The sequence below is a fragment of the Arvicola amphibius genome, chromosome 12, assembly GCF_903992535.2.
Source record: "Arvicola amphibius chromosome 12, mArvAmp1.2, whole genome shotgun sequence".
NCBI lineage: Eukaryota > Metazoa > Chordata > Mammalia > Rodentia > Cricetidae > Arvicola > Arvicola amphibius.
The window spans coordinates 65,594,488-65,615,394 of NC_052058.2; the positions used below are offsets into that span (position 1 = coordinate 65,594,488).

The 20,907-nt window shown below is 38.0% G+C and overlaps 1 protein-coding gene across 4 annotated transcripts in view; it reads left to right on the forward strand.

The window, feature by feature from the left end:
• Window positions 1–20,907, forward strand: part of Cep350 (centrosomal protein 350) — a 154,216-nt gene that overhangs the window by 63,855 nt on the left and 69,454 nt on the right. For all 4 annotated transcript variants that reach the window (XM_038348773.2, XM_038348778.2, XM_038348777.2 and 1 more), the window contains exons 14-19: window positions 6,399–6,568; window positions 9,428–9,614; window positions 14,256–14,458; window positions 15,120–15,283; window positions 17,914–18,024; window positions 18,604–18,744. In XM_038348773.2, the coding sequence (XP_038204701.1) occupies window positions 6,399–6,568; window positions 9,428–9,614; window positions 14,256–14,458; window positions 15,120–15,283; window positions 17,914–18,024; window positions 18,604–18,744 (976 nt within the window). The remainder of the gene's footprint in view (window positions 1–6,398; window positions 6,569–9,427; window positions 9,615–14,255; window positions 14,459–15,119; window positions 15,284–17,913; window positions 18,025–18,603; window positions 18,745–20,907) is intronic.

The following is a 20,907-nucleotide window of genomic DNA, read 5'->3' on the forward strand; positions in this document are numbered from 1 at the left end:
TGCCAACACCACTTGCTAAATATGCTTTTTTTTTCATTTGATATTTTTTGCTTCTTTGTCAAAAATCAGGTGTTCAAAGATGTGTGGATTGATATCCGGGTCTTCTATTTGGTTCCATTGGTCCTCTTGTTTGTTCTTATGCCAATACCAGGCTGTTTTCTGTAGCTCTGTAGTAGAGTTTGAAGTCAGGGATTGTGATGCCTCCAGAAGTTCTTTTATTGTACAGGATTGTTTTGGCTATTCTGGGTTTTTTGCTTTTTCATTTGAAGTTGAAAACCGTCCTTTTGAGGTTTTTGAAGAATTTTGCTGGGATTTTGATAAACATTGCTTTTGGTAAGATTGCCATTTTTACTATCTTAATTCTGCCTACCCAAGAGCATGGGAGATCTTTCCACTTTCTGGTTTCTTCTTCAATTTCTTTCATATATATATATATATATATATATATATATATATATATATATATATATATATATAAAATGTATATAATATATATATTATGTATACGATATTCTGTCTGTGTGTATGCTTGCAGGCCAGAAGAGGGTACCAGACCCCATTACAGATGGTTGTGAGCCACCATGTGTTTGCTGGGAATTGAACTCAGGACCTTTGGAAGAGCAGGCAATGCTCTTAACCTCTGAGCTATCTCTCCAGTCCTTCAGTTTCTTTCTTCAAAGATTTAAAGTTCTTGTCATGCAAGTCTTCCACTTGTTTAGTTAGAGTTACTCCGAGATATTTTATGCTATTTGTGGCTATTGTGAAGGGTGTTGATTCTCTGATTTCTTCCCCAGCCCTTTTATCATCTGTGTACAGGAGGGCTACTGATTTTTTGAGTTAATCTTGTATCCTGCTTCATTGCTGAAAGTGTTTATGCTGTAGAAGTTTCTTGGTAGAATTTTTGGGATCGCTTATGTAAACTATCATATCATCAGCAAACAGTGAGAGTTTGACTTCTTCTTTTCCTATTTGTATCCCCTTGATCTCCTTTTGGTGTCTTACTGCTCTAGCTAGGACCTCAAGAATTATATTGAATAGGTTTGGAGAGAATGGACAACCTTGTCTTTTTCCTGATTTCAGTGGAATCGCTGGGAGTTTCTCTTCGTTTATTTTGATGTTGGCTGTTGGCTTGCTGTATATTTCTTTAATTATGTTTATGTATTTTCCCTGTATCCCTTTATCATGAAGGGATGTTGTATTTTGTTGAAGGCTTTTTTAGCATCTAGTGTGATGATCATGTGGTTTTTATTTTTCAGTTTGTTTATATGGTGGATTACGTTGACAGATTTTCCTATGCTGAACCATTCCTGCATCTGTGGGATGAAGCCGACTTGATCATGGTGGATGATGGTTCTGATGTGTTCTTGGGTTCGATTTGCCAATATTTTATTTAATATTTTTGCATTAATGTTCATGAGTGAGATTGGTCTGTAATTCTCTTTCTTAGTAATGTCTTTCTATGGGTTGGGTATCTAGGTAATTGTAGCCTCATAGAAAGAGTTTAGCAATGTTCCTTCTGTTTCTATTGTGTGGGATAATTTGAGGAGTATTGGTTTTACTTCTTCTTTGAAAGTCTTGTAGCATTCTGAGCTGATACTATCTGGTCCTGGCCTTTTTTTGGTTGGGAGACTTTTGATGACTGTTTCTATTTCTTCAGCAGTTATAGGTCTGTTTAATTTGCTTATCTGGTCTTGATTTAATTTTGGTAAGTGATATTTATCTAGAAACTTGTCCATTTCCTTCAAGTTTTCCAATTTTGTGGAGTACAGGTTTTCGAAATATGACCTGATGATCCTTTGTATTTCCTCCGTGTCTGTTGTTATGTCCCCCTTTTCATTTCTGATTTTGTTAATTTGTATATTTTCTCTCTGCCTTTTGGTTAGTTTGGATAAAGGTTTGTCTATTTTGTTGATTTTTCTCAAAAAACCAACTCTTTGTCTCATTGATACTTTGTATTGTTTTCTTTGTTTCTATTTTGTTGATTTCAGCTCTCAGTTTGATTATTTCCTGCCGTCTAGTTTTCTTAGGTGAATTTATTTTTTTGTTTTAAAGTTTTCAAATGTTCTGTTAATTTACTAGTGTGGAATTTTCCCAGCTTCTTTATGTAGGCGTTTAGTGCTTTGAACTTGCCTCTTAACATTGCTTTCATTGTGTCCCATAAATTTGGGTATCTTGTGTGGTCATTTTCATTGAATTTTAGGAAGTCTTTAATTTCTCCCTTTATTTCTTCCTTGACCCATTGATGATTCAGGTGAGCAGTTTTTAATTTCCATGTGTTTGTGGGTTTTCTGGAATTAGTATTGCTGTTGACTTCTAGTTTTAGACCATGGTGATCTGATACATTGGGTTATTCCAGTTTTTTTTGGATTTGTTGAGTTTTTTCTTTTTTGTTACTGAGTATGTGGTCAATTTTTGAGAAGGTTCCATGAGGTGCTGAGAAGGTATTTTCTTTTCTGTTTGGATGAAATATTCATTCTATAGATGTCTGTTAAGTCCATTTGAGTCATAACATCTGTTCTCTTATTTCTCTCTTCATTTTTTGTCTGATTGACCTGTCCAGTGGTGAGAAGTTTCCCACTATTAGTGTGTGGGGTTTAATGTATGATTTAAGCTTTAGAAGTGTTTCTTTGACATATGAGGGTGCCCTTGTATTTGGGGCATAGGTGTTCAGTATTGAAATTTACTCTTGATGGATTTTTCCTGTGACTAATATGAAATGACCTTCTTTGTCTCTTTTGACTGATTTTAGCTTGAAGTCTATTTTGTTAGATACTAGGATAGCTACACCCACTTGTTTCTTAGGTCCATTCGATTGGTATATTTTTTCCCAACCGTTTACTCCGAGATGATGTCTGTCTTTGAGGTTGAGATGCATTTCTTGTATGCAGAAGAAGGATGGATTCTGTTTTCATATCCAGTCTGTCAGCCTGTGCCTTTTTATAGGTGAGTTGAGTCCATTTACATTAAGGGATATTAATGACCAGTGATTGCTATGTCCTGTTAATTTAGTTTTCATTGTTGGTGATGTTAATTTGTGTGTGTGTTTTTTTTCCTTTGGGATTTGTTGCTGTGAGACCATCAATTGTTTGTGTTTTAATTGGTATAGCCAACTTCCTTGGGTTGGAGTTTTCCTTCTAGTATTTTGTGTAGGGCTGGGTTTGTGGCTAGGTATTGGTGAAATCTAGATTTGTCATGGAATATCTTGTTTTGTCCTTCTATGGTGATTGGCAGTTTTGCTTGGTATAGTAGTCTGGGCTGGCATCTGTGGTCTCTTAATATCTGCATAATGCTTGACCATGACCTTCTGGCTTTCATTGTCTCCAATGAAAAGTCAGGTGTAATTCTGATAGGTCTACCTTTATATGTTACTTGGCCCTTTTCCTTTGCAACTCTTAATATTCTTTCTTTACTCTGTATGTTTAGTGTTTTGATTATTATGTGGCAAGAGGACTTTTTTTTTTTTTTTTTTTGATCTAGTCTGTTTGGTGTTCTGTAAGCTTCTTGTATCTTCATAGGCATATCTTTCTTTGGGAAAGTTTTCTTCTATGATTTTGTTAAATATATTTTCTGTGCTTTTGAGTTGAAGAACTTCTCTTTCTTCTATACCTATTATTCATAGATTTGGCCTTTTCATGGTGTCTCATATTTCCTGGATATTTTAGGTTAAGCTCTTGTTAGATTTAATGTTTTCTTTAACTGATGAGTATATTTCCTCTCTTGTATCTTCAGCGCTTGAGATTCTCTCTTCCATCTCTTGTATTCTGCTGTTCATGCTTGCATTTGTGGTTCCTGATCGTTTTCTCATGATTTCTGTTTCTATAATTCCTTTGGTTTGTGTTTTTTTATTGCCTCTAATTCATTTTTCAAGTCCTGAATAGTTTCTTTCATATGTTTGATTTCTTTTTCTTGGTTTTCTTTAAGTGATTTGTTGATGTCTTCCAATTTTTTGTTTGTCTTTTTTTCCATTTCTTTAAGGGAATTTCTCATTTCCTCTTTTAGAGTTTCAAAGATTCTTGAAGTTATTTTTTAGGTCGTTTTGTTTTATCCATATTTGGTTGTTCAGGTCTTGCTGTTGTAGGGTCTCTGGTTTTACTGGTGTTGTGTTGCTCTTCACAATGTTGCATGTGTTCTTTTTCTACTCATCTTTTCCTCTAATAGGTGTGGTTGGGGTTTTCTGAGATTCTGTTCAATAATCTTCTAGGTGCCAGTGAATCCAAAGCTCAGATGGTTCTTCCCGTGGTACAGTCAGTGTCACAGTTCCAGATACCCCATTGGTTACTCTGTATTCTTAGAGATAGCTTACTCCTGTGCTTTGCTCTGCTCCCTTGGAGTTTGCTGTCTCAGGCCTACTTTGGCCTAGGTTGCTGGCTTTGCTTTGTTTCTGTAAATCCTGGTCTGGAACCCCTCCTGCAAAAGTCCCTGGGTTGGAGTTGGACCTGGAAAGGTTTCTGGCTCTGGTCTACTGCCTCAGATGTCCCAGGCTCGGGTGCGCCCAGACCCGCAGAGGACCAGCTTATTCCCTTAGAGGTCCCAGACTCATGCTCGGACCCACATAGGTTCCAGGTTGCTGTCTATTCCCTTTGATGTCCCAGACCAATTCCAGGACCCACAGAGGTTCTGGCTCAGGCCTTCTCCCTCTGAGGACCCAGACTCACTCCTGGCCCCACCGAGATCTCTGGTTCCTGCCTATTCCCTTGGAGGTCCCAGGTTCACTCATACTCAGACTGGCAGAGGTCCTGGCTCAGGCCTAGTTCTTGGGAGGTCCTAGACCCACCTGGGTTCTGGCTTAGGTCTACTCCCTTCAAGGTCCCAGATTCACGTCTGGACCCTCAGCGGTCTCTGGCTCTGGCTCACTTGCTCAGCAGTTACTCCCCTGTTCCAGTGGAGATCGCTGACTCTGGATCTGGTCGCTAGCCCAATCCTGGTCCACCAGTGTCCTGGGACTAGATTTGCTCCTGGCTTCTGCTCCCAGTGGAGCTTGTTTGCTCTCTGTCCTAGGTAGCTGGTTCTGTCCCACTTCGGTTCCAGTGGAGATCGCTGACTCTGGGTCAGGTCACTGGCTCAGTCCTGGACCGCCAGTGTCCTGGAACCGGATTTGCTCCTGGCATCTGCTCCCAGTGGAGCTTCCTAGAATACCTGTTTTAGAGAGGAAACCGAAGAACAGAGGTTAAATTGTACAAAATCATAAAGTGAATTTGACTTTTCTAGAGTTTCGTTTTCTAAATTTTATTACCATATAAATTTATATTTTTTCTATTCAGTATCTTTTATGTATCATAAAGTATAGCCCCCATAAAATTATTAAGTAAACTTATAAAAATTAGTTCTACTAACTTTCTGTTAGCTGAAGTAATAGAAATGAAAATTCATAAAAGTATAACAGCAAAATTGTAGTTTAAAATTTGAACCCAATGAGGCTGGAGAGATTGCTCAGCAGTTAAGAGCACTGACTGCTTGCTCTTCCAGAGGTCCTGAGTTCAATTCACAGCAACCATATGGTGGCTCACAGCCATCTGTAGTAGGATCTGACTCTCGTGGTATGCAGGGAAACAGCACACACATACATGAATAAATAAATCTTCAGAAAAAAAAGTGTTATTTGAACCCAAAGAAAAGATTAGATTTTTAAATTAAGGCTTTTAAGGATTAATTGTAGTGAGATTGATATCATCAATCAATACGATTTGATGCATTTTACTGTTAAGGTAGAATATATTAAATTATTCTCTAAGAGTATCAGAGGAAAAATAATTATGCTTTGTAAAATTTGAGTAGAAATTTAGGACATGTTTTCCTATAGTTATTTTTCTTATACATATCTGAAATATTTGTGTTTTTTTCATTTTTCATTTTTTTAAGATAGGCTTTGTGTTGCTCAAGTTGACCTTGAACTTTTGGTCCTCCTAGTTTTTGGGGGTTCTATGGACCAAACCCAGGCCTTTGTGTGTGCTAGGCAGACACTGCCAACCGAGCTGCATCTCCAGGCTGTCGTGTGTGCTAGGCATTTACTGCCAGCCAACCTTCATCTCCAGGCCTTCATGTATGCCAGGCAGACACTGTCAACTGAGTTGCATCTCCAGGCCCGAAACTTGACCTTCTTTGGTTTCATGTCATTAAACAGCTCATCTGAAATTTTCTGAGATGTAAACTGAGCCATAGGGAACCTTTTAAAATTGATGAAGAGATGTGATTTTTACACTATTTGTTGGGCATGTCTGTCACTATTTAATTTGTGTACCTTTTGTTATATGTTTGTTGTTGTTGTTGCTTTTTCAACTCAAGAGGATAAGCTTTGCTTGTGGCATCTGCTTGACATATTCAGAGTTCCTTTGAAATAGAATTTGTAACCTCAGATTTTTAATTTTTTTTTTTAACTCCTGTTACTTTATCCTTGACAGAATTGGTGGTAACAACTTAGGCATTCAGGAGGACCATTCCACCAGAAAGTCTGTCTGTGACCTTTCTTCTGTGGACGCTACCTCTCAGCATTCCTCAGGGGCTCAGTCTGCTGTATCATCTCGCTCTTCTGCCTCTAAAGGAAAGAAAGGAAAAAAGGAAAAGACAGAATGTAAGTAGAATTCTGCTTGATGACTTTTTCTCTTCTCAATGGTTTTGTGGTAGTGACCTAAAGTTATGGTTTGATTCTATAAGCAGTAGATGAATTTATTTATGATAATGTCCTAACTTTCACATTTGTAATTATAATATCTTTTGTCAAACCTTTTAATATATTTTGTATTCTTTCATTTTGTTTTTTATATTCATTTTTAATTCTTTTAATACAAATTAAATACATAATTAAAAAATTAAGAATTATAGATATTCTTTCAAGAAATATAAATGAGGGCCAGCAAAATATGGAGATGGCTACGTGGATAAAAATATCTGCTGTATAATCCTGACACATGAGTTTGATCCCATGAACCCATGTAAAGGTGAATGAAGAGAATGAAGTTGTCCTCTGACCTCTGTATAGAACTGTGGCACTCTTGTGTGTGTGCACATTCTCTCTCACACTAATAAATAAAATAAAAGCAAAAAATTAATAGAAGTCATGCTTAATCCTTCTGTTCAGAGGTAATTGCTATTATAATGTTTGATGACTTTTTCCAATATATACTGACACCACACACACCTTTATTTAAATAATATTTCTTTGCAACTGTGTTAAAACAAACAAATAAAGCAGACAAGAGTTCCTATGGTGATTTTGAAGAGCATGAGAAATTACTATGTGTGTGTCACAGTACTTAGCATAGTAGTTGCCCCTGTTAGCACTCAGAACATTTTTTGAGTGATTGAGATACCTGCCAGTGTCTATAGTTCTACTCTATTAAAAACACAACAACAGCACTATGTATGTGTGTTTGATATGTGTCTTTGTGTGAAAGTCAGTGTACAGCCTTGGGTTTAGTTCTCCCTTCCACCTTGAGACAGAGTCTCTTGATGTTTGACAGTGAGTACAGCAAGCTAGCTAGCCCATGAGCTTCTGAGGATTCTCTTCTTCCATCACACTGTTTACATGCTGAGATTACAGGCATGCTGCCATGCTTGGTCTTCATGGTTTTGCAGAAAGCACTTTACGCAGTGAGCGATTTCTCCAGCCCATATTTGTTGTGTAGACCTACAACTAGGGCTATATAGTGGTCATGCCAAAACTTAAGCGCACAAAATGGTTCAAGCTTGTGAGTGATTTTTCTTTCTTTTACATTCTTTTTTCTAATTGAAAAGATAAACTGTTTTGTCGAGTTTACAAATATGAGCTGGAATGGGGTGCAGGAAGAAACTAACTGGTCGGTATAGGAAAGTATATTTGAACAAGCTTTAATTGCTTTCAATTTCTATGTTTAAAATGACCAGTGCTAACATTTTACAACTTCATTATGGTAAAATAATACATACAACTGAGTGTGTTGGGGTATGCTCTTAAGCCCAGCACTCCTGAGGCAGAGGTAGATGGATCTTTGTGAGTTCGAGGCTAGCCTGGTCTATATAGTGAGTTCCAGGACAGCTAGGGCTACGTAGAGAGTCTCTGTCTCAGAAAAACAGAAATAATAATAATTATAATACACAATAAAATTTTATCAGGTTGGGAAAGTGACTCAGTTGGTAGCATATGTGTCCTTGTCTAAAAATAACCCTGGGTTTGATCCCCACATTACATAATATGTGGTATGATGGTGCATTACTGTAATTCCAGTATTCCTGAAGTAGAAACAAGAAGATCATAAATTCAAGGTCTTCCTTAGCTGCTTAGTGTAATAGAGGACAGCATAGGCCACACAAGATACCATCTTTTTTTTAAAAAAAAAGAAACAACAACAAGAAAAACCCAGTCATTTAAATCATTTTCAAGTGGTATAGTTGAGTGACATTGTCTACAGTTGTATCATTGTAAACATGACCACTATGCATCCATTCTTCCCTCCCCATCCATTGGTAGCCTCTGGACATTTGACTAATTTAGGTACTTCAGACAAGAAGAATATTAGACTCTGGGATTACAGCCATGTACCATGACCACCATTTTCTTAAATGGAGGCAGAAGAATGAACTGCCTTTTATTTTAGATATGGAAAATAAGTTTTAAATAAAAACTAATTTTAATACTCTGATCTGTTCTTTTATTACTGAAAAAAATTATCAACTCTCTCAGTAATGAAGCATGATTAATAAAAACTCAGAGACAGAAATTGGGGTTCAACCTAAAGGTCAGAAAATCCTTAGTCCAAAATGGCGATCCTGCCTCCAGAAATGTCAGAACGAGACTGAGACTGAGAGCCGTCTCCTCCTGTGTTATAATCCTCTCTAGTGCTGGGATTAAAGGCATGCACCACTACCACCTGGTTTCTACGGCATGCTAGTATGGCTACTGGGATTAAAGGTATGTGTAATCAATGGAGTGTTTTACAGCAGAAAATATAAAGACATCTTGAAATTTGCAGGCAAATGGATGGAGCTAGAAAACATCATTTTGAGTGAGGTAACCCAGACCCAGAAAGACAGTTATCACATATACTCGCTCATAAGTGGTTTTTAAACATAAAACAAAGAAAACCAGCCTAGAAATCACAACCCCAGAGAACCTAGACAACAATGAGAGACATACATGGATCTTATCTATATGGGAAATAAAAAAGTCAAAATTTCCTGAATAATTGGAAGCATGGGGACCATGGGAGAGGGTTGAATGGGAGGGAAGAGATAAGGAGGGGAGCAGAGAAAAATGGAGAGCTCAATAAAAATCAATAAAAAAAATCAGGGAAAAAAAAGGTGTGTGTTATTGTTGTCTGGTCTGTAAGGTTCTTCAGTGTGATATTTTACTTTTCTGATCCTCAGGCAAGCTTTATTTATTAAAATACAAATGAAATGCCACCGCACAGTAAGTCTAATGTTGGAAATTTGCTTACTACAATTTACTTTCCAGGGTTGGATTCATTCACTGGGAATTCTCAGAGCTCACTTATTGATGAAGAGAAAGTACCGTCTGACTCAGAACGTGGTTCCCATCAAGGAAAGAAACTTGGAACAGGCAGCAAACTTGCTGTTAGAGACTTTGAGCAGACTCTGGACACTGAGAGCACTTTGGAAGAACTTTCTGTTCATTCTGTGAGGTAAAGCAGTATATAGATATATTCTCTTTGCTGCAGTTTGAATATCATTGAAGTTAGAATCTTGGCATTTAGTGAATTTGGTAAATTTCAGCATGATAGTTCCCTATTCATGTTCGAACTGGTACAAAGTTGTTTACTTTCTGAAGGACATTGTAACCTTGTTTGTAGCTGTAGACTTTGTTTTACCACGTGGTCATTCCTCATTGTAACTGTTAAAACATCTCCGGTAATTGTCTCAAGCACAAGCCATTTTTCTATCCTGAAGTCATTCTCATACTGGTTTTGACCCAATCTTTTGTCAAAGTATTCGCCTTTCTTGGGGGTGTATAAGGTTACCTATTTCATAGAGAAATACTTAAGAATCCAGTCCTACTGGAGTGTTTCCATTAGAGCAAAACAGAATATCTCATTTCTACAAATTGTGTCTCTCAACTATATTATTCCACTCTAGACATCGCTACTTAGTATTCATTTGATCTCACTGTGGAAATTATTTTCTCTGTTTTTCTTCTATGCAGTTTAGACCACTCAAACATACTCTGAAGTGTCACTCTTAAACTAACCATGGAATTTATATTTGTATTTTTCATTGTTTAAAAAATGCTTTGAAGTTGTGTGTGTGTGTGTGTGTGTGTGTGTGTGTGTGTGTGTGTGTGTGTGTGTGGTGTATGTGAGTGGGCATTTGGTTTACTGCCTGTGTGTGGAGGCGTGAGGACAGTTCCCAAAGGAGTAAGTCCTCTTCTTCTTCCTCCTTGTTAAGATAGTCTTTTTTGTTTCTGCCATGCTATTTCTGTTACAGCTTTGAAGTCCAGGTTAGCTGGCCCTTGAGCTTCTAGGTGACTCTTCTGTCATTGCCTCTCATCCCACTGTAAGAGGTTGTGTGCCTATGCATCTCCTCTCATCCACTGTAGAGGTGGTGCCTCTCATCCCACTATAGAGGTGGTGTGTCCCTGCATCTCCTCTCATCCACTGTAGAGGTGGTATGCCACTGAATCCAGAATTTTTGCTTTTTAAAGATGTGTACTGTGAGATTGAATTCAAGATACCAGGCTTGTATAGAAAGTAATTTTTTACTATTTTGCTGTCTCCATAGCCCTTAGCCTCTTTTCTTCCCTTAACCTTCCCTTCCCCTCCCCCAACCCGTCACATACATTTAGCTTGTTGCTTACAAATAAGCTTTTTTTTTAAGCAGTCATTTTCTGTGTAGTTTCTATTTATCTGTCTACATGATATCTTTGCATTGTTTTGCTCATTTTAAAAATTAAGACTTGGCTGGGTGGTTTTGGCACTTATCTTTAATCCCAGAACTTAGAGGGCAGAGGCAGGCACATCTATTGAGTTTGAGGCCAGGACAGCCAGAACTACACCAAGAATGCCTGTCTTTAAAAACTAAAGCAAAAAGTCAAATCTAGGGCTTACGAGTTGGCTAAGCAGGTAAAAGACCTTGCTGCCAAGCCTAAGGATCTGTATTCAATCCTTAGGTTCTTCATGGTAGATAGGGACAATTGACTCTCAAAAGTTGTGCTTTGACCTATTCATAGTGTGTACCAGGTCTTTTTGGGCCACCAACCAGCTCCCAAATCAAGACACAGAGACTTATTAGTTATGAATGATCGGCCTTATCTTAGTTCTTATTTTAATCTGTTTCTCTTTATTTATGTTTTGTCTTGGGGCTTTTTACCTTTCTTTCCTTCTGTATATCTTTCTTTCACTGCTTCTTATGTCTGACTGTTGGCTGCCTGGCTTCTGGCCCCAGGCATGTCCCTCTCTAAATTTTCCCTTGTTCTCTCCTTCTTCTTCCCTCTCTTTTCTTCTTCTTCTTTGCCTAGATTTCTCCTCCTACTGCCTGCCAGCCCCATCTATCCCTCTCCTGCCAAGCTATTGGTTATTTGGCTTTTTATTAGACCAATCAGGTTACTTAGGCAAGCAAGGTGAAACAAATGCAGCACTTCTTTACATAATTAAACAAATGCAACATAAATATATGTAACACAGTGTTAACAAAGACAGTAGAAACAAATGTAACACACGTTTATACAGTTAAAGTAATATTCTGCAGCATGAACAAATGTAACACATCTTTTCCCAGTTAAAATAATAATCCACAACTTAAGTGTGCATGCATGTGCACACAAACACAAATAAACATAATAAAATTAAAAATTTCTGTTTCTGAAGACACAGATTGATCTTAATTTTCTAATTTCATTTTTAATGCTTTCAAGTTATATCATCAACACCATTATTGACTATATTTAAAATTAAATTTTAATTGCTTTGTCACCAAATTCAGGATTCATAAAAGCTTACCCTTCTGCAAGAGATGTTCTGATAATTTGTTTAACAAAATCTATACAATTAAACATTTCTAGAATATGAAATCCAAGTAAGCTTAATAACTATTCCATATTGTAGTCTATATCTGCTCTTCACCTGTGTGTATCCACAGTGGAGAAAGTCATTTGAACCGTGTTGAGGAATCTAACAACCACCACCACCAACAAACCTTTTAACTTATTTAAAAACACTGAAAACTGAGCTGGGTGGTGATGGTGCACGCCTTTAATCCCAGTACTCAGGAGGCAGAGGCAGGCGGATCTCTGTGAGTTCAAGACCAGCCTGGTCTACAAGAGCTAGTTCCAGGATGGGCTCCAAAGCTACAGAGAAACCCTGTCTCAAAAAAACAAAACAACAACAACAAAAACACTGAAAACTTATCTTTTTGAAATGATAGTCTAAGGGAATCTTCTCTGCAAAGCAAATATAATTTATTTTATAAAAACATACAGTGAATTGTAGAGCCTTTTTGTTTAATTTTATAGAATTTAAAATGAGAATTCCTTTTAGGTACTGTAAATGAATTTAACTGTAGTTTCCTATACAGTGTTTTGCTTTCTATGGTTCAGTTAAGGTTGTAAAATAGTACATGGAAAGCTGTAGAAATATATTTCTTTCTTTCTTTAAGGTAATACTGATCTAAATAGTTATATACCAGTCAGGCCCATCTTTCATATGACTCATCCCTTTGTCTAGTAGTGTTTTTATGTTTGAGTTCAATTAAACCTTATTTTGCTTAATAATGGATTCCAGTCTAAGGGGTAGTAATGGTGCTAATTTGTACATGCTAAGGAGACTTTACAAAGTGCTTTTAAGTGAAAGGTAAATATTTTGACATGAACAGGGAAGGAAAAGATTGTGTGCTGAAGTTATGACGCTCTACTGTGAATAAACCTTTTATCCCCGAAACTGGGAGGAGGACAGAAGAAAGTCACAGTAGTGTGACCTCAGACTGGAAGGCTCGCAGCCACAGATGACAGAGTTAGGCTGGAGAGAGTTGAGTGTACAGAGCACTTGCTGCTCTACGGAGGACCTGGGTCTGGTTCTCAGCACACATGTTGTAACTCTCTACCACCTATTCAGTTCTAGGGAATCCAGTGCCCTCTGCTGGCCTCCTTGGGCTCCTGCACAGATCGTGTAGATAGAGACATACACTGAGGCACATACACGTAAAATGAATATTTTTTAATACACAAAAAAGGCATTGTGTGCATGCACGCACATGTGTGTGTGTGTGTGTGTAGATACTGTGTATCAGGCTTTGGTCCTGCCTAGGGTTTCAGGTGTCCATTGGAGGTCTTGGAACATATTCCCCATGCCTATGGAGAGGCACTACTGTTACACTCCTTAAGTCCTCAGTTAATGACCTTCATAAGCCAGTAACTGCTTCTCAAAATTACTTTTATTCAAATACTCAAGCCAGTTATAACTTTTGTCATTGAAATTCATGTTTTTTTTTCAGAAAATAAAAACAAACTTAGTATATTAAAAATATGTTTATTGTGCTAAATACTTTATAGAGTGTCTCTTTATTTAACAAACAAATATTTGGTGCAAGATAACATGAATGTTACGGGGTTTTTATGTTAAATTAAGTGCCTTAAGAATTGTTACAATCAGTTATGTGAGGTTAGTTAAGAAAAAGCTCAGAAAGTGTTCTAGTATTAAGAATTAGGAGCTGGGCGGTGGTGGAACACATCTTTAATCTCCACTTGGGAGGGAGTGGCAGGTGGATCTCTGAGTTAAGGCCAGCCAGGTCTACAAAGCAAGTTTCAGGATAGCTAGGTCTGTTATACAGAAAAACCCTGTCTCAAAAAACCAAAGCCAAAATAAAAAAGGTATGTATATGTATATTAAATATTTGGAGATGACAATATGAAAATAATTTTTTGTGGTCTTTTGTTTAACAAAAAATTTTGAAAGAATCATGGCTCCTTAAAAAAATTTAAACACAAAATGATATTTTACTTGAGAGATGTTTTAATATTTGTTTCTAATGTTTTTACATATGGTTATATTTTTATTAGTGTATAATGACTATCTTAGATTTGTTTCATAATACAGTGAATGAATTGTGATATATGTGATTAAGTAGTAGTTTAGTCAATAACCTATTTTACTATTTTATTTAGGGTGGGTTTTACCTAGCTTGTTCAAAACTCTGTCTAGCAACTAGAGAAGTATTCATACATATCTAATCCGAGTAGCGACTCCATTGAGTAAATGCCTACATCACAACAGTGTTATTGATTGGTTGCTTCTTGGAGTAGTTTTTCTAATGTCTCTATGCAAAAACATTTCTAGTGGCTCATCAGACAAGGGAAGATCTCAGAAAACTCCAACTTCTCCGCTATCTCCAAGTTCGCAGAAATTGTTACAGTTTGACCTTCCTGGGACTTCTTTAGAAAGATCTAAGTCCTCAGTCATAGTTCCTTCAACTACCACTGGATTTAAGCCCACTGCAGCTTTCACTGATACGAACAAAACAGAGACGGCTTCAACACCAGGCAAGTAGATGCATGCAGATAGACGTTTAAAAGTACAGTGTTGGGGTATAGTTTGGCTGGTAGAGTGCTGGCTAGCCTGCATTATGCTCTAAATTTGAACCCTGACACCACATAAATCAGATGTGGTGGTGCTTACTCCTAATTTCAGGATTTGGAAGGTAGAAGCAGAAGTTCAACGTCCTAGGCCACCTAGTGAGCTAGAAGGGCAGCTTGGGTTACATGAAACCATATTTCAAAGGAGAAGAAAATACCAAATTAAAAAAATAAGTTACTATTTACTTTTTTTCCCCTGAAAATTCTTTTTTCCCCAATTAAGTGATAGGGAAATATTTCAAGTTTATGTGATTACTCTTTGAATATTAAACAAAAGTTATATAGAAAATTAAGTACTGAAAAGCATAAGAAATTCAACACCTTTCCCCATGTTGTCAGCATTAGTTAAAATTCATCCCCAAAATAATATATTCTGTTTGTAGACATGTAATTTATATGTTCACATATATACACACATAAAACAAGAAAAGAAGTAACTGTTAAAATACAATACATTAATAAGTCACTGTCTTTAGTTCAAGGGAAGGGTAGATTTATTACGCGCTCATAAAATGAGTCATTGTCATTCATATGAACCATTTCATTTAACAATTCTTCTGTCCCCCAGGTTATAAGCGTTTTTCTCCTGCTGGTCTTCAGCATCGCATGGCTGCAGAACTCAGTTACCTGAGTGCCATTGAGGAGTCAGTGCGTCAGTTGTCAGATGTGGAGCGAGTTAGAGGCATTTCACTTGCGCAGCAGGAGAGCGTATCTCTGGCTCAGATCATAAAGGTATCAGTTGAATTTTTTTCTTAATATTTTTTTCCCGTGGTTTCTTCTTTTCTCTGTGTTTGGAAGTACTCTTAATGAGTTTTGTTTGTTTGAAGAAAATGAACTTTCAGGCCAAGCATGCTGGTGCACGCCTTTAATCCCAGCACTCAGCAGGCAGGGGCAAGAGTATCTCTGTGAGTTCAGGTTCAATCTCCTGTTCTGTATGGCAAATTCCAGCATAGTAAGAATTCATATAGAGGAAACCATGCCTCAAAAAAGAAAGAGGGAGAGGGGGTGGGGAGAGAGAGAGAGAGAGAGAGAGAGAGAGAGAGAGAGAGAGAGAGAGAGAGAGAGAGCACACTGGACATTGGGTGGTGCTGTTCCCTTTAATCCCAGAACTCAGGAAGCAAAGATAGGCAGATCACTTAATTCAAGGCCTTCCTGGTCTACAAAGTGAATTCCAAGACAGCCAGGGCTACAAAGAGAAACTCTGCCTTAAACAAAAACGATAGAGAAGAAATTAAATTTCAAACTTCCAAGTAGAATAAAAATAGTCTGTACAGTACCTATAAATACCTTCTCCCCACAAAAAAATCCAAACTGTCACACAGATTGCTAAAGGAAGCCTGAAGCCTGATTTGTTGGGCATGAATACAGTCTTAGCATTTGGGAAGCTGGGTCAGGAGGAGCAGGAGTTTAAAACCAGCTGGGGCTCTATAACCAAACCCTTCCTCAAAGACCAGCCAAACAAACAAAAGAATTGGTGCCACTCAGATGTTTGGTAGCAGAACACTAGCATGATTATTCTTCTTCATATAACTTTGTTTGTCATGTTTTATGATCTATTTTAATACCGAAAATTAAACAGTCATCTTCTGTTTTTCCTTCCTGATAGAAACAACTTAGTTTGTCTGGGTTAAGGTTTTTTTGTTGTTGTTGCTTTGTTTTATTATTATATATTTTAAATTCATTTGCTTATCGTGTGAATCTGAACTGAGGAGGAGGTGTAAGTACAACTTTTGGAAGTACTTCTACTGTGTTGGTTTTGGGATTGAACTCAGGTTGTCAGGCTTGGCAGCAAGCTCCTTTACTTGTTGTATGATCTTGCTACTCTCACGTTGTTTGTTTGATTTTTGATGCTTTATTTGAACCAACCAAATAAACAAATCATTTCTGAGATCCAGATGTTTTATAAAACAAGGGTAGTGTGAACTGTCTCTTAGCAAGTAAAATCCAGAAGTTAACTGATGTTCTTTGTGGAAGTTTTAGGGTACCATTTTTATTTTATTTAGGTATTATTTACATTTTATAAAATATGCAGATTAGATTAGAAGTGCAGTTTTGATTTATCCATTTAATAATAGAAAGCTTCTATTGCTCCATTTTCAGTTATCAGAGGAAGTAATCATTCTGTTTTCTTATACTATAGTTTATCTCTTCAAGAATAAGTATATATATGTTTATTTCTAACTCTGTTGTGTTTATTTTATTAAACATAAACTTAAGCTTTGTCCATGGCATTGTATTTTTGCTTAGTAATAAGCCAGTGATCAGTAAATAGGTTCTAATTGCTTGTCCATTTTGGGTTGCTTGATATAAAACATGGTTTCATATTTCTTGCATAAATACCCAGGAATATTATTGCATTATTGCTAGGGTCAAATTTTGTGAAAAACTCTCCCATATTGTTTTCTAAGATGGTTTAACATTTACTAATAGGCGGCATTGCAGTGGAAAAACCACACTGACCTTGGATTTGAAATAAACATCCAGTCTGGCATCTGTAACAAAGTGGACAGCAGTCCCTTTTCCTGCTTCACAAGGGCATTCTGGAAAGGGCTAAGGACTGTCTACTCACAGTCACTGGAGAACACTATGTTATGAAGTCAAGGGGGGGCAGGAGTCCCAAACTCCCTTGAAAATATAAAATGGTTTATACATGCATGCACACACACATTTTTTGTACTAGTTCCAGGCTACACTATAATTTTGGAAATCTCAGATCTGTTCATGGCATTATCTAACTTCATGTACAGGCTTACCACCTAGAGCGAACTATTCCAGAAGACACGAAACGTATACGTATTTAGAGCTAACATTCTGTGGAGTGATGGTGCCGGAAAGCATCCTGGTAAAAGGGAGACTGCCAGGAAGGCAACATTTTAAATGAAATTGCTCCTTTGGAGGCAAAGTCAAAATGATAAGAAATGTATTTTATCTTTGATTTTATTTAAAACTTTAAAAAAATCCTTCAAAGAGTTAGATGCTGTAGTTTTTGCTTTTTAACCAGCTTTTGGTATTCATTCTTATTTAATCATGCACATCTTAGAAAATTTCTGTATTTCTGTAGGGATACATGGCAAATGGCCACTAAATCTTGTTGTTAATGATAAAGTATCTGATGACTTTTGAGCATACTACCTTTCCTCTAGTCTCTAGTTGTTTGCTGTAGCCGTGTGAGTCTAGTGCGGTGCTCACTTTTGCAATCCCAGCTGTACATGCTGTAAGCTGAGGCAACTTGACCCATAAAGGACCTGTTTGCAGAAAGAAGAAAGGAGGGAAGATAGGAAACAAAGGGATGTAGTAACTGTAGCCATTGTATCAAAACAGCTTAATGCTGCAGAATTAATATTTCATCACTTTATTTAAAGGCACAGCAACAACGCCATGAAAGAGATTTGGCCTTACTGAAGCTAAAAGCTGAGCAAGAAGCTCTGGAGTGCCAGAGGCAGCTAGAAGAAACCCGGAACAAAACAGCTCAGGTGATTTATTTTGTGGCCGGTATTGATTCTTTAAACCTAATTTTTTAAAAATGTTTATTTATTTATTATGTGTACAATATTCTGTCTGCATGTATGCCTGAAGGCCAGAAGAGGGCACCAGACCTCATTACAGATGGTTGTGAGCCACCATGTGGTTGCTGGGAATTGAACTCAGGACCTTTGGAAGAGCAGGCAATGCTCTTAATTGCTGAGCCATCTCTTCAGCCCAAACCTAAAATTTTATATTTACAAATTTCACTGTAGAACTCCTTAAGTATATAAGAATAAAAATGAAAGGTTGGGTTGTAAATATTTTAGTACTTTATATGTCATAATTCGTGACATTTGAGTCATCTAGCAATCCTTTAAAATAAGCAGTCAAGACGCAGTCCTCATTTAGAGAAGTGGCAACCACTGTGCATTGTAATTAATCACCCACAGACCCATCAACTATGAAATCCAGGTTATAGTCAAGCCTATTTTTCATAAATTATTTGGTCCATGAGACAAATTTATAAGTAAGTTACACGGAAGGAAGACTAAAACCTAAGCTTTTCACCCCGTTCTATTTATTTATAGGTTCATGCAGAATCCTTACAGCAGGTGGTTAAGTCTCAAAGAGAAGTTACTGAAGTCCTCCAGGAAGCAACTTGTAAAATAGCAGCTCAGCAGACGGAGACTGCTCGCCTCACCACAGATGCGGCCCGGCAGATTTGTGAGGTGAGAGGCACTGGAGCCTCCTTGTTCTTCTCAGTCGTTCTGAATAACTTAGATCTTGCAAGAGATGGGTATCTAACTCTTAGAAGATTCACACTTTGACTTAGTGACTTTTAGTAAGGCCCCATTAAAATAAGGTTGACATATACATTGGTAATGTATTGTACATATGAAAGTTAGACAGACCAAAGATAGAGAACTCTAAATCTCTACCTTCTGGTAAGCTTTGTATGAAAGTCTTAACTATTGATACATAATTTATAAATAGTATAATATATTATGTTGAGTACATAGTATATATCTCTCTAAAATACTAGTACAGTCAGAAATAGAATATGCCTATCACTCCCCTCTTTCATGCCTCTTTACAGTTAGTCCCCAGTCTTGGCATCAGGGGAGCTGCATGACTGTGTCTTTATTTTATTTGAATTTTTTTAAGGCAGGATTTCATGAAGTCTAGGCTGGCCTCAAGAATGCTATCTAGCTAAGGATGACCTTAAACTCCTGATTCTCCTCTAATCTCCCAAGTGCCAGAGTGAGAAGTGTAAGCCACTCTCTTGGTTTACATGTTTTTGTTTTTAACCCATAGTGAAATTAGTCATTATCTTTTAAAAATATTTTATTTGTATGGGTGTTTTATCTGCATATATGTTTGTATACTACATGGTGCTCATGGAGGCCAGAAAAGGGCGTTAAATTCCCTAGAACTGGAGTCACAGACAGCTGTGATCCAGTATGTGGGTGCTGGGAATTGAACCAGTATCCTTCGGAAGAGTAAACAGCCAGTGCTTTTAACCTCTGAGCCACCTCTCCAGCCCTTCAATGTCTTTTCTTTTGCCATAATAATAAAGCCAGAAATAATTTTATTTCTTTCTCTGTGAAAAGGATATTATCATCTATGGATAGAGTTTGATTTTTAGCAATTCTGAAAATTAGAAGTATTTGTGAAATGACTGCCATTAAAAAAATTCTATGTGTCAGCACCTTTAATCCTAGTACTTAGGAGGGAGAGGCAGGTGGATCTCAAGTTTGAGGCCAGCCTGTTCTACAGAGTAGGTTTCCAGGACAGCCAGAGCAACACAGAGAAACCCTGTCTTGGAAAAAACAAACAAACAAACAAAAAACCATGTATCTATGAATATGTAGGGTACTGTGAAATTAAATAAATATAAAGTTAGTCTCGTTTCTTAAGCAAAAATTTTAAAAGGTTTTTATTTTTTAAAAATCTATGTGTTGGGTGTGAGCCAACCCTGAGCCAACACCTGCCACATGGCAGCATGGGCTGGAGAGAGTTGCCTTGCCTCTGTCCCCATCCACCAATGACTAAATCAGGTGGGAAAGTTGACCCTAAGACATCAAGAGTGGGAGAGCTGTCCCTGCCCCTTCTCCCACCACATACCTAGCAAGCTGCAGCACTTGGGAGAGCAGGCCCTGCATCTCTCCAGGGCAGCACAAATAGAGCCTACCCTATTAGTGAAGGTGTGGACAAGCCATCCCTGAAGTTGTGAGCATGGGAGAGCTGCTCCATTGCTCATCTGTGTCATGGCAGCATGGGTAGGGGAAGATAACCCCACCACCAACAACACCTGAGGCTGATGGGAGAGTCAGAGAGCAAACCCTGCACCTTACCTGGGCAACACAATAAACTCAACCCTGTTGGTGGAGTTGTGGGTGAGCCAGTCCCCGAGGAGTGGGCTGGGGACAGTTGCCCTCCTCCCTGCCTTCCCATCAACACCTGAGGCAGGTGGGAGAACTGCCCTGTGGCCATAAGAGCAGGGAAACCGTCCCTGCCACCACCAGCTGCAACACTTGGGAGAGCAGGCCCTGCACCCCACCAGGGCAGCACAAACAGCTGATCCTGTTAGTGCAGGTGTGGTGAGTCATGCCTGGAGTTGTAAGCCATGGGAGAGCTGTCCTCATTTCCCATCTGGTGGACCAAACCCTACAGCTGCCCAGGCCCAGACCCAGGGTTATGACTTGGTCTGCCCCAACATCTACCTCATCTATGACCTGCTGGAGTATGTGAAGGAACATAGCCTGCAGGATCTCCACAACACAGGGTAACAACAGGATACGCAGGAAGAATCCTAATGAGGTCCCAGCATCTATGGTGTAGTAGAAACCAGTGGCCTTGAACCAGACCAATGACTCTGCAATGAACACTTG